The sequence below is a fragment of the Myodes glareolus genome, chromosome 12 (genome assembly GCF_982192425.1).
Source record: "Myodes glareolus chromosome 12, mMyoGla1.1, whole genome shotgun sequence".
NCBI lineage: Eukaryota > Metazoa > Chordata > Mammalia > Rodentia > Cricetidae > Myodes > Myodes glareolus.
The window spans coordinates 40,173,991-40,191,520 of record NC_142037.1 but is presented as its reverse complement, the minus strand read 5'-3'; the positions used below and the strand labels follow the sequence as shown (position 1 = coordinate 40,191,520).

The following is a 17,530-nucleotide window of genomic DNA, read 5'->3' as shown; positions in this document are numbered from 1 at the left end:
GTTCCAGTGGAAAGACCTTTAGCTTTGGAAGCAAGGTTCCGTCATTTGTTTGTAAATGTCCTATGTGGAAAGGGAAGAGAGCATCAGCCTCATAGTCTGAAAGGAAAGAGTCAGGAGTCAGAACAGTCATTGGCCAGTGGAGAGTGCTTGAGTCCATGCAACATTTGATGGTGTTATTTTGAGACTTTAGAGTGTGTGCTTGCTGGTGTCTGTGGAGGTGACACCGGTTGAGTCATCTAAACTCTTAGGAGCCAAGGTGATGTTGCCAAGGATGCCTTTCTTTCTGACACTTGGCGGGTCATGAAGTTTAGGGACCACCAAAGCTTTTTGCTTCTCAAAAAGAAAAGTGCAGTTCAGAAAAGGAAAATGGTTTTTGCATCCCGGAGCTCACGAGAGAGAGTCAGGGACTTGGTCGGTGTTCTGTCGTATCATACCTCACTGTGCCTTCCTGTGATTTTCCATCTTACCCTCTTCTTTCCGTGTCACCTGGGTGTGTGCATGGATGCACATGCTGAGATGAGGAAGGATGCTGGGTCTGAGCTCCTCCTCCATGGAGCCTGCCCGCGCTGCTCCTGCTGGACACAGGTGTCGGTCAAGGCAGCAGTAGCATGCTCTCTCGGGGTAAATGTGGTGCCCTCTTCCTAGGCTTTCCTTTTATCGCCAGACTTTGAGCCTGTGTGTTATCTGCATTATTTTTTTTTATCATTCACATTATTTAAAAATGTCTTCTCTTTATACCTCGTCCCAGGTTCACAGTGACATGATGGGGTGGGGTGGGGTTGGGGGCCGACCCCTTTAACTCCAGCTGTGGTACAGCCAGAGTACAAGTGACACGGTAAACACACCGTGACAACAGCAGTGCTCAGAAGACGTCAGCTTCCTCCTGTACACAGGCACGCTATGGTAACTATAGCTTGCTTCATTTATTCGGTGACTTTTTTTTTTCTTTTTCTTTTTGTTTTGTTTTTGAGACAGGGTCTTATGTAGCTCAGGCTGACCTAGAACTCACTTTGTAGCCAAAGGTGACTTTGAACTCTTGATCCCCCTGCCTCCACTTCCCAAGAGTTGGTATTGTAGGCATGTACACTGTGTCTTTAGCATACTGAAATATGAGCGGCTACTTGATGGAAGGAATGAGGCTATAAGAAGGAATGAAAAGGAGATGGTGGGATGGGTTACCAGGTAAAAGTGATTGCCATGTAAGCCAAATGACCTCATTCCATCCCTAAATCTCACAATGGAGGGAATAAACCAACTCTTATGGGTTTTGCTACTGTGTGCACACACGTGCACACACACATGCATGTACATACACACACATGACAGAGAGACACATACACACACACTGTGTTTTCTCTCTCACACAGAGACATGCACACAACAATAATAGCATGAAAATATTTAAAGTTAAAAAGCAAGGCTGTAAGTCTGGTATTAGCTGTGAAATATATGAAAATCTCTTGGAATCATCCTAAAAACATGGTGTTGGGTCAGGCCTAAGGCACAAGTCTACACCGACTCTGCCTGTGACATTGGACTTTGGAGTCACATGGAGGCTCTCTGTTGAGCTTCCTGGCATACCTAACCGCCAGCTGCTTGGAGATTCAGAACTGTTGAATGTATGGTCCAATCATGAGTGTGACATGGTGGCTTCTGTACTCTGCTGCTTCCAGCCCCCAGTGACCAGTCCAACTCACCATGGAAATGTCCTGGAGCAGGACACAGGACATCTGGCTTCGCTGCTGCTGAGGGCCATGAAGTACTGCCGGGCTAGCCTTCTTGCAAGCATCATGAATTACTTTTTATTATTTATTCTGAATTTGACGGTACCTGTGAAATCTCTCTGAACCCCCAGGAAATAAATACTGCAGAGAGTCTGCCTTTCCTTTTAATCCCAGGTTCCCAAGAATCTGGGGAGAACATCACAGAAGCCCAAGGGAGAGTTAGACAGTTACTTAGGGCAAAATCAGTGAGCGAATTAGCAGCTCCGGAAACCTGGGAGAGACTCCTTCAGCATTATAAAAACATTGTCTCCTCAGTGTTTGCATGTAGCTCGTTTGGCCTTTCATTTCTTGTTTTGCTTGTTATTTTTAACTTTGCAACCAGTCCCATGGAAATGCATTTGGTGTTATGTATACCAAGCAAAAATTAAAATACCAGCATGGATACCGTTGCTAGCAGACTGCTTGGGTAAAAGCCCTCTAATTGGCTGTCTGAAGTTGTCAATGGGCTCCTGACTGGAGCCCCTAGTAATTTAACCTTTGATTCCATCTTTAGGAGTGTCCCCAGCATCCTAGGACCCACTGTGTGCAAGTCCAGTGGGGTTTGAGCCTTGGTGGAAGGCAGCGTGGTGCTGCAGCTGGTGACTGAGGAAATGACTTTGCGTCTATGAGTCCAAGAATAACATTGATGAGTTAGTTCTATAGCAAGGCTAGCATTAAGGCAGGACTGTGTGACTCTGAGGTGTGTCTGGCCTGTTTTACATTACCTGCTGCCTAAGAAGCTGAGGTGTTTACTCACTCTGGACTCAGAGTTCAGTAAATGCGCTTCCAAGGGGTCGGTTCTGGTTTCTCTTTTAGTTTCACACAATGTTGTGTGCATTAAGCAATGGCCTGGGGAATAGCATTGCTTATCTCATGGGGATGAGACCCAGCGTTGAAGCTTTGAATTCCGGGAGGGGTGCGTTTTGACTTTCTCCGCCTTGTGAAATGCTGTTAGGTTGATCCTAGAACAGCGTCGGCAAAGCATGGATTGATATGTCAAGGAAGGCAAACTATAGGTTGGCCTAATGAAAAAGATTTTTAATCCCTTTGTGTTGAGCTCAGACTTCAGAGAGACCTGAAGATCCCCACCAACCCCCCAACCCCTACCCCGTTCTTTGCAGTCCTACCCTTGTGCCCTGGCCACCTAGTTCTGCCTGGAGGGAGGATGTGCTCCTCATATCTGGGACCCATGTTTGTCTGAAGGCCTCAGGGAGATCTCTCTCAGGATCGGCCCCTGCTCCTTCCCTCCTTCTCCTCCCTCTGAACTCTATTTAGACTTACAGGAAAAGATTTGAGGCTTTTTGCAAGCTTTCTTTCCACTGTGAGGTATTTTGGAAGACTGTAATTTTGTTTGTTCCCTGCTGTACGCTGTGGCTTCTTCAAACACGAGTGTGCTTATTTTCTGCGTCCTTTCCATAGCGGGCATTTCTTCCTCGACTGCTGACTCCCAAAAGGAGGTTCTGGAATGCACTCATCACACAGAGCCTGCGCCTTGGCAGTGGCTGTCTCGGCTCTGAACAAGCTGGCTGTAGCGCCTGGGCTGGCTCTCCAGGCGCCTCCTTCCTCTTGCCTGGGCACTTGATCGCTGCTTGCTCCGCAGCCAGACTTGCCCAGTGTGTTGCAGGTTCCCTGGAAGCCGTGAATTACTGCTGAGTTCTTATTAAACTTAATTTGATGATAATGAGGTGGTTCTGTGTAATAGCACTTTGGGTAGATTTTACCCATAAATTAGCAATTTGTGGGAGAGCATTAGTGAGTGGCGGGGACTGTCATGTCGGATTGTTGGGTAACTGGAGTTTGGAGCTTAGATTTTTTTTCACTCCCCTGCTCTCCTAGGAATTTTATTGATCCTAAAGTGCTGAAATTTTAATCTCTTTGGAATTTATTTTGGTATAAGTAATCATAGCCATTCCCTTGAAACATTTTTGGAAAATGTATGTTAAAATAGATATAACATTAAATTTACCATTTTTAGACATTTGTGGATATGTGTGTCTTCATGTGCACGTACGGGAAGACGCTAGAGATTGAACTTTTTTTTTTTTGTCATCACCATCTCCTATCTGTACCCCCCCCCCCTTTTATTTTTTAAGGATGGCTTATTGAACTTTGAGTTCTTCTTGCCTAGGCAGACTGGAAACCTGCCTGTCTCTGCCTTCCCAGCTGTCAGATTCCAGGCATATACCCCCTGTGCCCGCTTCTACATGGTTATTGGCTATTCCATCCCAAGTCCTTCTGCCTGCTATTATGGTTACTTTCTACTTCTACTGTCTACTCTAGTCAAGGCAGAGAATTCCCATTGCAGAAACCAGAGCGTTTTGCATCACTTCTGTGTTGACTTTCGCACAGGCCTAATAATGTGATTTGGACTTCAGGTGAGGAGGAGGTTTTTAAAAAGCAGATTTAGATTACAAAAGAATGAGTCATAAAAAGATAAGGCCTCTTAATGTTTACATATAAAACAATGAAAGAAACTTGAAGTGGGGAAGGCCTCTGAATATATTTGCTATCACATCTTTTCAGTGGCTTAAAGGAAATTTGTTTATTAAGGTGTTGTGAATAAAGGTTGGGCACATGGCTCAGCCATCGACAGCACTGGCTGCTCTTCCAGAGGACCTAGGTTCAATTCCCAGCATCCACATGGCAGCTCATACTTGTCCATTGTTGGGAGCTGTGAACCCCTGATCCTGACCCTAGGGAGTTCCTGATGGCAGGGGAGTGGTTTCTGGTGTGTTTTGCTGGGGCGTGGCTGTCAGTTAAGGATCCCTATATAAACTGCCCCTGGACAATAAAGGGGGCATTCTTGGGGCATTCTGGCAGAGGCCTATGTCTCTCTGTCTGTGTGTCTTTGTGTGTTTCAATCTCCAGCCCCTTGGCCAGTTCACGAACTGTATGGTAGCGGATAGTGCGCTATAGTCTGTAACTCGCATTTCCAGGGGATCTGACGCCCTCACACAGACACATATGTAGGCAAAACCCCAGCCTCCATTAAATAAATAAGTAAATCTTTAAAAAAAAAGAGAGAAAGAAGTTCTGAGTCATAGTTATTTGTTACATATAAGGAACTCAAGATGAACAAACGATCTGGTCCAAATGAGGAGAAAGAGAAACCGTGGGAGAATAGTAAGCATTTTGCTTACGTTTATATTGCTTGGCAATTTCATGCATGAACGTCGTCCACCAGTTACGTTTAACACCTCGAATTTTGTCCCGGCAGGCCAAGCAGTTTCTAGTTAGAAAACTAGGATGAGATGGTTTGTACTTTACAGGGCAATCTTACGACTCTTTGGCTCTGCAGGAAACATCCAAGTTCCTTTGCAGAAAGGGGAGAGGAATCGTCCGGTCAGGTCAACTCTTTCTAGCTTTGAAAGCCGTGTTCTTACAATACTGTATTCAGTCATCACCACAAACATGCCTTTCTGAGCCACGCCGTCCTAAGTGCGAACTTTAAAAATTGGAAAACCAGGCACTTTTTGAACAGTTTGCCCTTTGTTTCATATTTTTGGGCTTAAAAAAAAAAGTTGCCTAAGGAAAAGCTTTTAGGTTGGCGTGGTGTTTTCAACTGTGATAGTGTTCTTGTTTGGGGGAGTCGGTAGTAACTTTGAGTTTAATTGAACACACACTTATTTCTAAAGCACGCGTCATATTGGTTTCTAAAAGGTAAGTCTAGTTAAATTTTGTCACCCAGTTACATGTGCTGAGTCAGGGTATCAGGGTAGCGCCGTGCCGCTGTTATTGCTGAACTAAGTGATACATATGTATAGGATGCTGGGAGGCGGGGTAACAGTGGTCCTGGGGTCGGAAGGTATGAATTCCAGTCTCTATGAATTCCCCTGCTTTGAGAAGTTGTGACAGTGTGGCATTGGCCTCATGGTGCAGCAGCTGTTGGTAGACTCTGTCCCAGCCTTTTCTCCTGCCTTGTCACATGCTCTCGGGATGCGGGGGACGGGACATTACATTCCTTATTCATATACCAATGTCTTCCTAGCTAGCATTTTGCCAAGGTATTTCTCGTGGGCCTTAAACCCCAAATCAAGTGGAGAACAGACCCTCTCCTTGGCTGCCCACCGGCGATCTTAAATCGGTGTGGGAGAAATGAGCCTCGTGGTGAGGCCTCGCCCACGGCCACTCTCCAGCCTCTTTGTTTCCCTGTATTTTTTTTTTTTAATCAAGCAGCATCTGTGGGGCACCGCCCCACATAGGTTGGAGGCCCCATAATGCTCCCTGCACGGCAGGTTAGACTGATGGCTAAGTGCTGCAACCTGTACTTCACGAATGTCTCTCTCGTCCACAGTTCCTTTCCATTTCACCCTCCTCCTGCCCCTGCTTCTCCAGGTGGATATAAAGTACATGATTCGCCGTGAATCCCCGCTGAGTGTATGTGCCCTGGGCCTCATGGGGGCTCACAGTGGCTCCACAGACAGAGCTACCCGTCCTTCTGTCCTTCTGTCTTGTATCCTGGCTGTGCCTGTGAGCTGAGAACAAGTATTCTGTGTGCCCTGGCAAGCTCCTGAGTATTGATTGGTCCGGAGACTCATCACAGGCCCATGTTTGTTGGAAACCATCTTCAACCTTTGTCAGTGGAGTGGGATCTTATGTTTGGAGAGGCCCCTCTACTCTATGTACATTCTTTTTGTTCGCTTGTCTGCCTCCTCCATCCGACTCAGTGTTACTATAGTTAATAAATTAAGTCTCACTCAGGTCCGTTTATACCAACGTGGCGTATATGTCTCACAGATAACATCCCAGGAAGTGACTGAGTGACTGGGTGAATGTTCTAGTGGGTTTTGCCAGGATGGGAAGACACTCGCGAGTTTTCCCCCAGCACCCATGCCGGGCTGCTCAGAAGCCTTCCGTGATCTCCAGATGGCGATGCCTTTGTTTTTTGGCACCTTCTCTCGCGCCCACTCCCAGCTAACTGGATCTGCTGGCCATCAGAAGGAACACTCCTCTGTCCTCACCCCGATGTGTTCAGTTATCTGCATCTGTGTCTATATCCACTGTAGCCACTAGCTAGCCTCTCTTGCTGTAGGAGGATTATCGGTGGTCCTGGGGAGGACACACCCCCAGTGGCTTGCCATGGAACTTGTGTGCTTTATCTTCTAAGGCATCAGCTTTCCCTCCCTCACGTGATTCTCAACATGCAAACATGCTGGCACACTCCTTTCCTATACTGGCCCTCTTCTGCCCTCCTTCATTTTGCTTTACATAAACACACTGCAACTTATTTCTCTCCTAAAGGTTTTTAGTTGTGATAGAATTGTTAGAGAGCGCTCTCTTAAATTTACAGTATAACCAGGCGTGGTGGCGCATACCTTGAATCCAAGCACTCAGAAGGTAGAGGCAGGCAGATCTCTGTGAGTTCAAGGCCAGCCTGGTTTACATAGTGATTTCCAGGACAGTCAGAACTACATAGTGAGCGCAGGTCACAAACAAACAAACAAATAAATAAATTTGTAGTCTAAATGTTTGCATGGTTCAAGAATGTGAAGTACATCACATTGTTGTGTATCCAGTCTCCAGAACTCTGCGTCTTGCAAAACAGGAACTTTTCCAATGAAACACTTGGTCCATGTAATGAGTTTTCTCCTTCCCTACAGACCATTCCTTTACCTTCTCCACTGCCCTGCCTGTGTATGGTCAGTGTCCCAGGGCTCAGCGATCCCCTGTTCTCACACTTTCACTGCATTCCTTGGTGTTTTTTTCTAGCAAGATCTTCACTGTGCCACTTATGTCCTGATGGTCCTCCGGATCTGTCTCTCGAGTTCTCACTTGGCATGCTTGCCTCGTGGATGTCTCCACTAACAGGAACAACCGAAGGGAGGAAGGGCTTGTTTGGGCTTACAGTTTGAAGGGATGCGATCCTTCATCGCAGGGAAGGCAGGATCTAAGGAGCGGGAGGCAGCTGGTCGTACTGCATCTGCAGTCAGGAAGTGGAGTCAAGCTGTAAAACCTCAATATCCGTCCTTGTTGACTCACTCCCTCCAGCAAACGTCCACCCGCTAAAGGTTCCACAACCTTTCCAAATAGCGCGACCAGCTTGGAGTACAGATGTTCAATCACATGAGCCTGTAGGGGGTTGGGATTTCATATTCAAAGCACAACAGAAGGCAGAAGCTGAACCTGACCATTCTGTGCTGCACGCATAGTTTGCTCTCATACCTACCACGTCCACCCAGCACTTCGGTCTTACCCCCTCCTTCCTTGCCTGTGGCAGCTGCTATGGCCCTTGCTCCTTCAGTCTGATGCACCTTTGGAAAGAGCCTTTTAAAGGTGAGTCACACCCTAGTTAAAACACGCAAGGATTAATAGGTGCTGAATATTTGCAGTTATTTGAAGTCCAGATTTTACCCCCAGACCACATCAGTACTTTTTTTTTTTTAATTTTTTATTTTCTCACCGGGTGCTCCCTGCCGGAACCACACTGTCTTTTCCCCAGCCACCCTTCAGTATGCCCTCTGTCCCCACCCTACAGCCACTCACTGACTGTTTGCTCTGGGAAAGGATCTAGCCCCTTGGTCTGGGACAATGCCTGTTCCTCTCCTACTGGGAGTTCTTTCCTGGTAACTCCACTTGGAAGTCACAGCCCGCCCTGTGTTTCCTGGCATCCTTATCCTCCACACTTGCCGGCAGCTAGTCTGTCCTGGGTTCTACCTGCTGGCTTAGTTTGTCTTGCCTCCTTAGAATGTCAGTTCTGGGGCTGTGATGACGTCTGTGGTGTTTGTCTTCTGCGTAGAACTGTTTCTGTCATGTAGTAAGTGCGCTGTCAGTATTTATCAAGTAACTGAAGTTTTTCCCAAATAAGTATAATTAATTGCCCATCCCCTACTTTTTTAGACTTAATTTGAAATGTCAGAGTCTTATTTCATCCAAATCATTACCGAGATGATTTTTAATTTTCCAAAACAAAAATTATATATATAGATATATATGAAAATTTCATAATGAAAATTATTATTTCGTATTTTATCCAAAAAAATTCCCTAAGATGACCTGTTTTCTAAGAACATACCCATGGCATTTTAATTTTTATAATGCTGAGCATTTTAATATGAGATGTCACTAAGGATAGTTTTATTTCATATCTACAAGGGAATTGCTGTGAATTTTCAAGTAGATTTATATTAAAATTGTCTTTCCTCGGGGTTGTTACATTTAAATATGTTCGAGTCGCTCTAACTCTTTCACGTTCTGTCTTCATGGTAATATCACTGGTCACAGCTTTGAGAGGGTTTGTGCTAATGCTTTTTTCCCCTTGACTTTCTAAGGAACATATGGAACGGAACCCGTGGGTAGCTTTTGAAGTTTTGCGTATTCGAGGTTCATTTTACGTATGTGATTGACACCATGTGGTATCTATCCATTCTGAATCCCCTGGGTTTCTACTTCAAATTACTGCTGCTACCTTCACAATTGTTGAGTCTGGCACGCGCCATGACTCGGGGTTTCTCGACTTGCCAGTTAGCCTGAAGTTCACTCCAGATCAAAGCAGAGATCCATCCCGCTGTCTTGGACCCCTTTAAAACAGTGCTACACCTTCTCTGCCAAATTTGAAAGTCTCCTACAGGGTCAATAATTGAATCTTTGAGGATGAAAGATCTGATGTATGTGGTCTCATCTCTGAGATTATTTACAGCATATTTTTTAAAAAGAAAAAAATCATTCTTGACTTGCCTCTAAAAGCCTTTTGATTTTTTAAAGAGGAGTAACCAGATTAGAAGTAGATGTGGATGTTTCATAAGCTATAAAAGTCTTGAATGCAATCATCTTTGGGTGGGGGGGGGTACTGATTTTCCAGTGGTCTTGTTTGCCTTTTTCTCTTTATCATTGGGAAGACACGTGTTGTTCAACCTCTCCTTGTACTTCAAGGATCCCGTAATCCTCCTTATTTAGTCTCCCAAGTAGTTAGAGTACAGATGTGCACTCATGCCCGGTGTATTTACTGTGCCATTTTTTTCTTATTGTTTTTATATTTGCCATTTTGTGTATAATAGAGGATCCACTTCACTGTGGGCCTGGTGGACTGATGCTTAATAAATAGGCTTTTAACGCTGTGTTTGATTTCAGAAGTTTCCAACTAAAGTCAAGACCTTGGAAAAAAATCTTTATGGTATAATCATTTTCCTTGTAAGGGCCTTTTTGAGGTTCCCCCAACATATTTCCCCATCTTTTGTGGCTGAGGACCAGTCTTTCTGTCAGCATCCTCACAGTGAGCAGTGTTGCATCCTTGACGACAGGTCTACACTGCCGGTGACGTGCGAGATGGCGGAGTCCACTTACCGGTCCTTAGCATCTCTGTGTGTCGCAACCTTTGCACTTCAGTGTGGCTCACCTTGCAGCCCTTGCTAGATTCCTTCGTCACTAGGAATTCATCTTGAGCAATTGTAGAGCAGAGCTGCTTCTCCCTCCGTTATTAGCTGCTCAGCTTCATCAGTGAGAAAGACCCCAGAATGGGAGCTCCCAGAGGCCTCTGCTTTTTCCCCTTGCATTCCAAGAATCCCGGTCTCCCTCCTCTACCACCAGTTGAGCAGCTGTGGCCAGGCTGTGTTGTTCCTTCCAGGCAACTCTGGGCTCCTCTGCACCTGGAGGAAGCCCATCCCTCCAGCGTTCTGTGCTCCTGTGTGCATCCAAACTTCTCTCTAGAGTTCCCCTGCCGAGGTGTGCCTTCCTTGGACATGGAGATTGTTAGAGTGGGAGCCATGAGCTACCTGGGTCAGCTGTCACCCCTGGAGCCCAGGATGCTGCTAACTGCTCCCTGTGCTGCATCCCCCTTCCCAACAGCCCAAGGTGCAAGCCAGTTTGGCACATGCGACCGGCAGTGTGTGAGGAGTGGAGGGAGAGATGGGCTGAGCCACGGATGGATTTATACAAAACTAGTGAGTGTGTCGTAGTGGATAGAGAAGACATCAAACTGATTTTGAGAATTTTTTTTTTCGCTTGTTATACAGAAGCACAGTTAATTTGGCCAGCTGTCACAGCACACACATGTAATCCCAGCACTTTAGAAGCTAAGGCAGGAAAACCGTCAATTCAAAGCCAGCCTAGACTCATAAGATATTATCTCAAACAAACACCTTCTCCTCAAATAAAACATATATACCTCCATGTGTGCATAGTTGTTTACTAACAAGTGTACTTAGTTTGCTGGTACTTCGTGTGGAATATGCTCTCCAGTCTAATCTACTCTGCTTGTCACTCAGACCTTATTGCTTGCTATAATAGAATAAGTCAGTGGCAGCCTATTTGTGCCAGTTCTTCTTGCAGTGCCATGACCTATGTAGGCGCTACTCTGAGGACTTACTCTGGAGGACCTAGTCTGACCCTGTCAAGAACTCTGGAGCAGCGGCTGCTCTTGTCTTCATGTTACAGCCGAGGAAACTGAGGCACAGACAGATTACCGTTTCCAAGTCTCCCCGGCCGAGCTACCAGAGCTTGAGGTTTCACCGTGTGGGCCCGAGCTCCTGCTTTCCCGCCACGTTCCCCGTCCTATTTGTTGAGCTCCAGCTATGTATCAGGGCCTTACCACTGCAGAACTTAGGTTTAAGGCTCGGGAAGATAAATTAGCCACCATGGTACACGAATAATAGAAATTCAGGTACCAGGGGGAACAGAAGAGCTTTGTGACATATAGTTCAAGCCTTATGACGCCTACCTGTGAGACCTCCTTTTGGATCGATCCCTGAGAGTATGCCTGAGGCTGGGCTCTTCCCAGTCTTGTAGGAGTCGGCTGTTATTTCTGCCTGTTTGGCCCTTGCAGTATCTGGTGGTTAAATCTGCCGAGTCAGGACTGAGTCAGCCGTGGGCTCTGTTCCGTTGCCTGGAGCCATGATCCCGTACTCTGGGACCTTTCTAAACTTGCCCCTCCTGTGGGTGGGTGGTGAATCTTGGGGCTGGGCTCCCTTGTTTATGGAGCGGAGTAGTAAGTGAGAAAGCTGATCAGGGGTAGAAAGGCAGTAGACCTTGCCTAGTAAGCTGAAGAAGACCCGTGACCCCAGGCAATCTCTCTGCACAAAGATGGTCTCCAGAGGCAGTGGTCTCAGGAGGAGCCGCAGTAGGCAAGTGGAAAGAGCCCTCCACAGCCTTGGGAGGCACAAGGATGCACGCAGCGGTGTGCTGGGTCTTTTGACTTCCGTGTGTTGGTGACACATCTCGCCAGTCAGATGTCGTGGCTGGTGCTAACACAGTAGTTCCCCTCCTATCTTGTTTCACTGTTGGTGTTCAATTCCTCGTGGTCAGCTGTGATCCAAAAATAACATTTGTCTTACCTCTCAAGAGAGACACCACAGCCATACAACTTTGATCACAGTCTATCATTGAAACGGTTCTAATCGGTCGCCCTTTATTGGGATTCTCTTGCTTGGCCTAGTTTGTAAATTCAGCTTTTTCGCAGGCATGTGTATCGAAGAACAAACAAAGAATGGATGGACTCTATCCTATCTGGGCTCTTTAGGCATCCCGTGGGGAGTCGGGAGCTGCAACCCTACCAGCCATGGGGAGATTGCTGGCTTCTGCAGTTACTTGTCAGGGCAGTGTGTTTGTGGTCTTACTTGGCTTTCCTGAAACTGGTCATGATCTTGGCTTCCAGGAGTAGGCCTTTCCTACTGACCACCCAACAGGATGTGGTCCACGAGGTCCCTAGCTGTCCTGGCCCACAGAGCTTGTGCATCGAGGATGGCTAATGACGGCAAACTTCGGATGTTATTGCTGGCACATGGGGGCTTCAGCCAGTTCCTTGGGAGCTACCACTTTTTATATAAAAACAGCCCAGCGCCCTCCCTCCGGTCAGTCTTGCTGACTGCACACTGGATTCCACGTACTGTTTTTCTCCCCTACCCTGCTTATTTTTATTCATTTGGCCACTTTATTTTAGGGCTTCGCAAAGCTTATTTTGGCAGTGTGATACTTATTGTTTTATTTCTGGCTGCTTGGCTTTCGTGTGAGTACTTTAATTAAGCAGCGGATGTGGGCAGACGTGTCTTAGGGGTGCTGGTTTGCTTCCCAAGTGTGTTTGCACTAGGGTGTACTTGACTCCCCACTGTAGAGCAAGACCCCAGGGTGGGTTTCCAGCTAGCACAATTGCCCACTTGGGCTGGGTGGAGACAAAGGCACCCGAGACACACCTCGTTCGTTTGGAGAATGTGTTAAAGACTGGGACAGGGGTCATGTAGCTTTTGTAGGACTGTGCAGTGCCTGCTGACCAGGCCCCCAGAAACAGGCCGGTTGTTCATCTGCTATGTGCTGTACAGATTTCACCAGCTCTATCTGTTCTTACAGGCACACTCAGCTCCTGATTTAGAGCATATATATTATATGTATGTATATATGTATATTTGATGTGTGTATAGAGTTTTATTCTTCAATTATGTGTTTCTGTATGTGGATATGAGCATGCAAGTCCTCTGAAGCAGGAGCTATAGTTAGTTGCCAACCACAATACAGGTTCTGTGCACCAAATTCAAGACCTCTGTAAGAGTAGCACAGGCTCTTAACTGCTGAGCCGTCTTTCCAGCCCCAGATTTATTAAGAGTATATTTCGGAATATCCCGAGTTATGGTTTGTTGTGAGTTTGCCGCATTTTTCTATTAAACATTTAAGCTTCTTGATTGCGTGTGGTTTTTCCATTTCTGTAGAAAGCATATACTCAGGAAATGCTGATGAGTGTGTAAATAATTCAGCACTCGGTTCATTAACCCAAACAAACTCTTTCTGTTTTGCTTCAATTTCTGCGCTGCTGACTGAGGCAGCTGTTTTGTGTAGGCATCGGCAGAGTCTAGGCTGCATGTAGATTCCTTACCTTCTGCTGTAGAAACTGACGCGAATCCAGAAGTATAGGCGCTCATGGCATGGGGGAATTGTCCCTAGCTTGGTGGATATGGAGATCTACTTATCTGGAGACAGTGAAGGCCTGGTCATCGTGGCTACCCACGGTCAGCAGCTTAGAACTTAATTTGTGACGGTTATATAGCCTGACTCCTTTCAAGGAAGGACCGTTGAGAAGGCATATAGAGAATAGTACGATCAGAAACAAAAGTTTGAATATAGCCCAGTTGGTAGCATGTTTACCTAGTGTGTGTAAGGCCCAGGATTCGAGGTCTTGGGTTCACTCTTCAGCTCTGCATAAACCTATGTGCTAGACATTGGGGCACCTGCCTAAACCCAACAGGGAGATCAGAAGTTCAAGGCCACCACTACTAGACAGAGAGTTCAAGGTCAGCCTGGGCTACGTGAGACCCTGTCTCAAACACAACCACAATATTCTCAGAGGGTCTTGAGGAGGCAAGCCTGTGGTCAGGTGGTAACACTGGCAGCTGAGGCAGGAGGATTGTGAGTTCTAGGCCAACCTGAGCCCACATAGTAATATCCTGTCTTCAAAAGGGAAATCAACAAAATCCCCAACCCAAGCAAAGAAGCAAACAGAGTAAGAGTTGAATAGGAAAATGTTAGATCCAGTGTATAATGAGGGAGGACTAAGGGAGGACCAGCCCCACCTCTGCAGAGGCCTCTGTCAGCGCAGATCAGTTTGCCCAGAGGAAACTGGGGGGAAGAACGCTGAACTTTCCCCCACTCCTGAAGACCATGAGGAGATAAGAGGTGGGGACAGCAAACACCCTGTACTGTAAACACTGGAGACACCAGGTTGCACGCCACCGTTGTCTCTCTGTGAACTTCAGTGGGGTTTTCTGAGCTGAGTTCACAGGAAACAGCAGTCTGTTTTCTGGGCACATTTCCTGCTTTGTAACACACGAGAATCTTCATGCCTTCTGGAATTGGATTTTTTTTTTCCGTTTTGGTCCTAAACATTCACGAAAGGAAATTTGTTTCATGCCCTCCCCACCCCCATCCATCTGGCAGTCACTTCAGTGCTGTTTCCCCTTCCTGGTGTGGGGCTGGGGATCTAACCCAGGACTTCACACAGAGCTGGGTACCATTCCCCTGCTGAGCTGCATCTTCAGCCCCAGTCCTCCTGACAATAGCATCTTCTTCTCTTTGTTTAAGACGAGTCTGTTCAGCTGTGAATGTAAGGACTGTAGTCCCCCATTTTATTATGGTTTTCAGGCAATATTTTATCACTAGCATTGTGTTCATGTGTCAAGTTCACCCTCTTCCCTCAAGCTGTCTGGGAAGTTTTAAGTTCGTGAGCATCAAGTTCCCAGTTTATCCTCTAGGTCTGGGCTTCTCTCTTCACTGTGGTGTCCTTGCTTTCCTATTTTGGTGTCATGTCTACTGTTCTCACCTTTCCCCATGAAGGATATTGCATCATTTTGTTTGCGGGTGCTGCTGTGTGTTCACATCTCTGCAAAGGTCATTGGCCCAGCTTTTGTGGACCTGGCTGTGGGGTCCACTTTTACTGGTAATTGTTCAGCAGACACATATTGACTCTTAACGGACATAGTTGGTTCGTGTTAGCCTTGTACATTGCAAGTATTCCAGTGAATAAAACATTTTTTTTAAAGTGCTGGTTATGTGTCTGTTTATAGAGGATATAACGGACAAATCCCTCCTACGTTAGGAGAGTTGGTCTCTGATTGGAGTCAGTGCATATAATGAATGCAAGTTTGAGTGATGGTTTTGGGCACTGTGCATATTTGTCTATGTGAAAAGATATTTCTTGCCTAAAATTTTCAAAATTTGGTGAAGAGCTCCTTTGGCGTAGCCAGATTTACAAGTCAGAGATCGGAAGCCCCACCGGCACCTTTGCTTCCCTTGTGCACGTGCTTCTGAATTTGCCCAAGAGACAGAAATCGTAACAGCGGCAGAAAAGCGATGACGTTGGTGCCATTCAGATCGTAGCCTGGAAGCAGGAACGAAGCATCCGGGGTGCCATGTACTCACAGAGCCTTCTTTCCTTCCTCTGTAGATCTGTCTAAAAACAGGCTGGCGGAAGTGCCGATGGAGCTGTGCCATTTTGTGTCCCTGGAAATCCTTAACCTGTACCACAACTGCATCCGCGTCATTCCTGAGGCCATCGTCAATCTGCAGATGCTGACCTACTTAAACCTGAGGTAGGTTCATAGACATAGTAACAAGGCCCTAAGTTTATAGGGCCCTCTGTATTGCTCTTGGTTCTGGACTTCCCCTGATGTCAGCAGGGCAAGGTTCTAAAAGGGAATATTGACATAGCAGCGTCATGTGTATAAGGATGCTCGTATGTTGTCTTCAGGAGTTTGTGTAGATTCTGAAGGAGGAAGGGAGAAGACCGACGGCTAAGGCATTTCAGGAGAAAGGGAGGAAGCCATTCTTTCTGAGTTCGGTCACTTTAAGAAAGTTGCGGAGGATCTGATTTGTGTTGTGGTGCATGCCTTTAATCCCAGCACTTGGGAAGCAGAGGCGTGTGGATCTCTGAGTTTGGGGCTATCCTTGTCTACATAGTGAGTTCCAGGACAATTAGGGCTACAGAGGGGAAACCCTGTTTTGAAAAACCAAATGAATAAATGATAAGACCAAAACAAACAAAAACCAAAATAGACCTCCAAACAAACAAAAGAAGGATGTGGATGACCACTGAGCTCTCTGGCCAGATAGTTTGCCTTCTTAGTTCCCACTAAATTAAGCTGGTGTATGCTGAGTCTTAGCCTTAGTCTGCCTTAGGTAGCATCGTGTAACACGTTAATGCTGCAGACTTGAGTTTGAGGAAAACGAGTTCTTTTAAAATCTTGGTTTTAAACTTTGTAGCCGGATGCTGTGGTCAGATTCTCACTCCTTGTTCCCCAAATCCTTGTCACACACTTAGGATTTCAGGAGAGAGGGTGTTGTTGTTGTAGTCCTTCTGTCTTAATGAAAGCAAGCTCCCATGCTCCAGCCGGAATCTTTTCTCATGCCATTAGCATCTTGGTGAGTAAAGGGCAGGAGCTAATTAGTCAGCCAGGCTCATGCTGTGTAACAAATACATCAGTTTTAAAGTTCAAAATTCCCAGCAAACCAGACAGCAACTCTTTATAACATATTAATGCCAGTGGTTTTTTGCTTATTATTATTGTTTGTTTGTTTGTTTTGTTATTGTTCTTTTGATTTTGCCTTTTGTTTTAGTTGGCTCCTGAAAAATTAGGGGCCTTTTTCTTTTCTTTTTTCTTTCTTTCTTTTTTTTTTTTGTAACCAAAACATCAAAGAGGCTTCCATCCTCTTTCATAGGCATGCATGTTTTTCTTCAGGGTACAAACATTCCAAGGAGTAGTTATCACTGGCTTTGATTTATTATTTTTTTTGAAGATAGAGTAGGGTGCTGTTAGGTTATCTGCAGGTTCATCTATCTGATCTTAAGTTCTGCAGGCTCCTGGTGCATCTGTCCAGCTTCAGTTTTCTTGCGATTTCTGCCAAGCAGGCAGCTCACTCCCTTAGACTTTCCTGGGAATCCACACAGCTGAGTCTGTAGATTTTGATTCCCCTACTTCTCAAGAGGTTTGTTTGTTAGTTGTGATTGTTGCCAAAGCAGCTTTGTTTGCTTACCCATTTTTGTCCCATTATAACATATTTGACCCCAGTAGTTAGCATGCAATAAGTATGTATTATTATACACAACAATATACATAATCAGTGTAACTTCATGCTGTTCTATTAAGTCCATATTTTTGGGACATAGTTGACTATAAAATCCTAAAAACACTTGATGATCTATATTTGCATTAAATAGTAATGTTGTATTTGTTCTAAGAAGTTGTAAGTTACACTTAATTGAGAATAGATTATTGCTGTCCTCAAATGAATAGAAAGAATATCATGGAGTATGGACTTGAGAATTCTTTAAGACAAAGAAGGGGCTGGAGCGATGG

At 45.7% G+C, this 17,530-nt stretch overlaps 1 protein-coding gene across 8 annotated transcripts in view; it reads left to right on the top strand.

The window, feature by feature from the left end:
* Lrch1 (leucine rich repeats and calponin homology domain containing 1) overlaps positions 1–17,530 on the top strand; it is a 185,465-nt gene that overhangs the window by 67,048 nt on the left and 100,887 nt on the right. For all 8 annotated transcript variants that reach the window (XM_087912228.1, XM_087912230.1, XM_087912231.1 and 5 more), the window contains exon 2: positions 15,622–15,766. In XM_087912228.1, the coding sequence (XP_087768354.1) occupies positions 15,622–15,766 (145 nt within the window). The remainder of the gene's footprint in view (positions 1–15,621; positions 15,767–17,530) is intronic.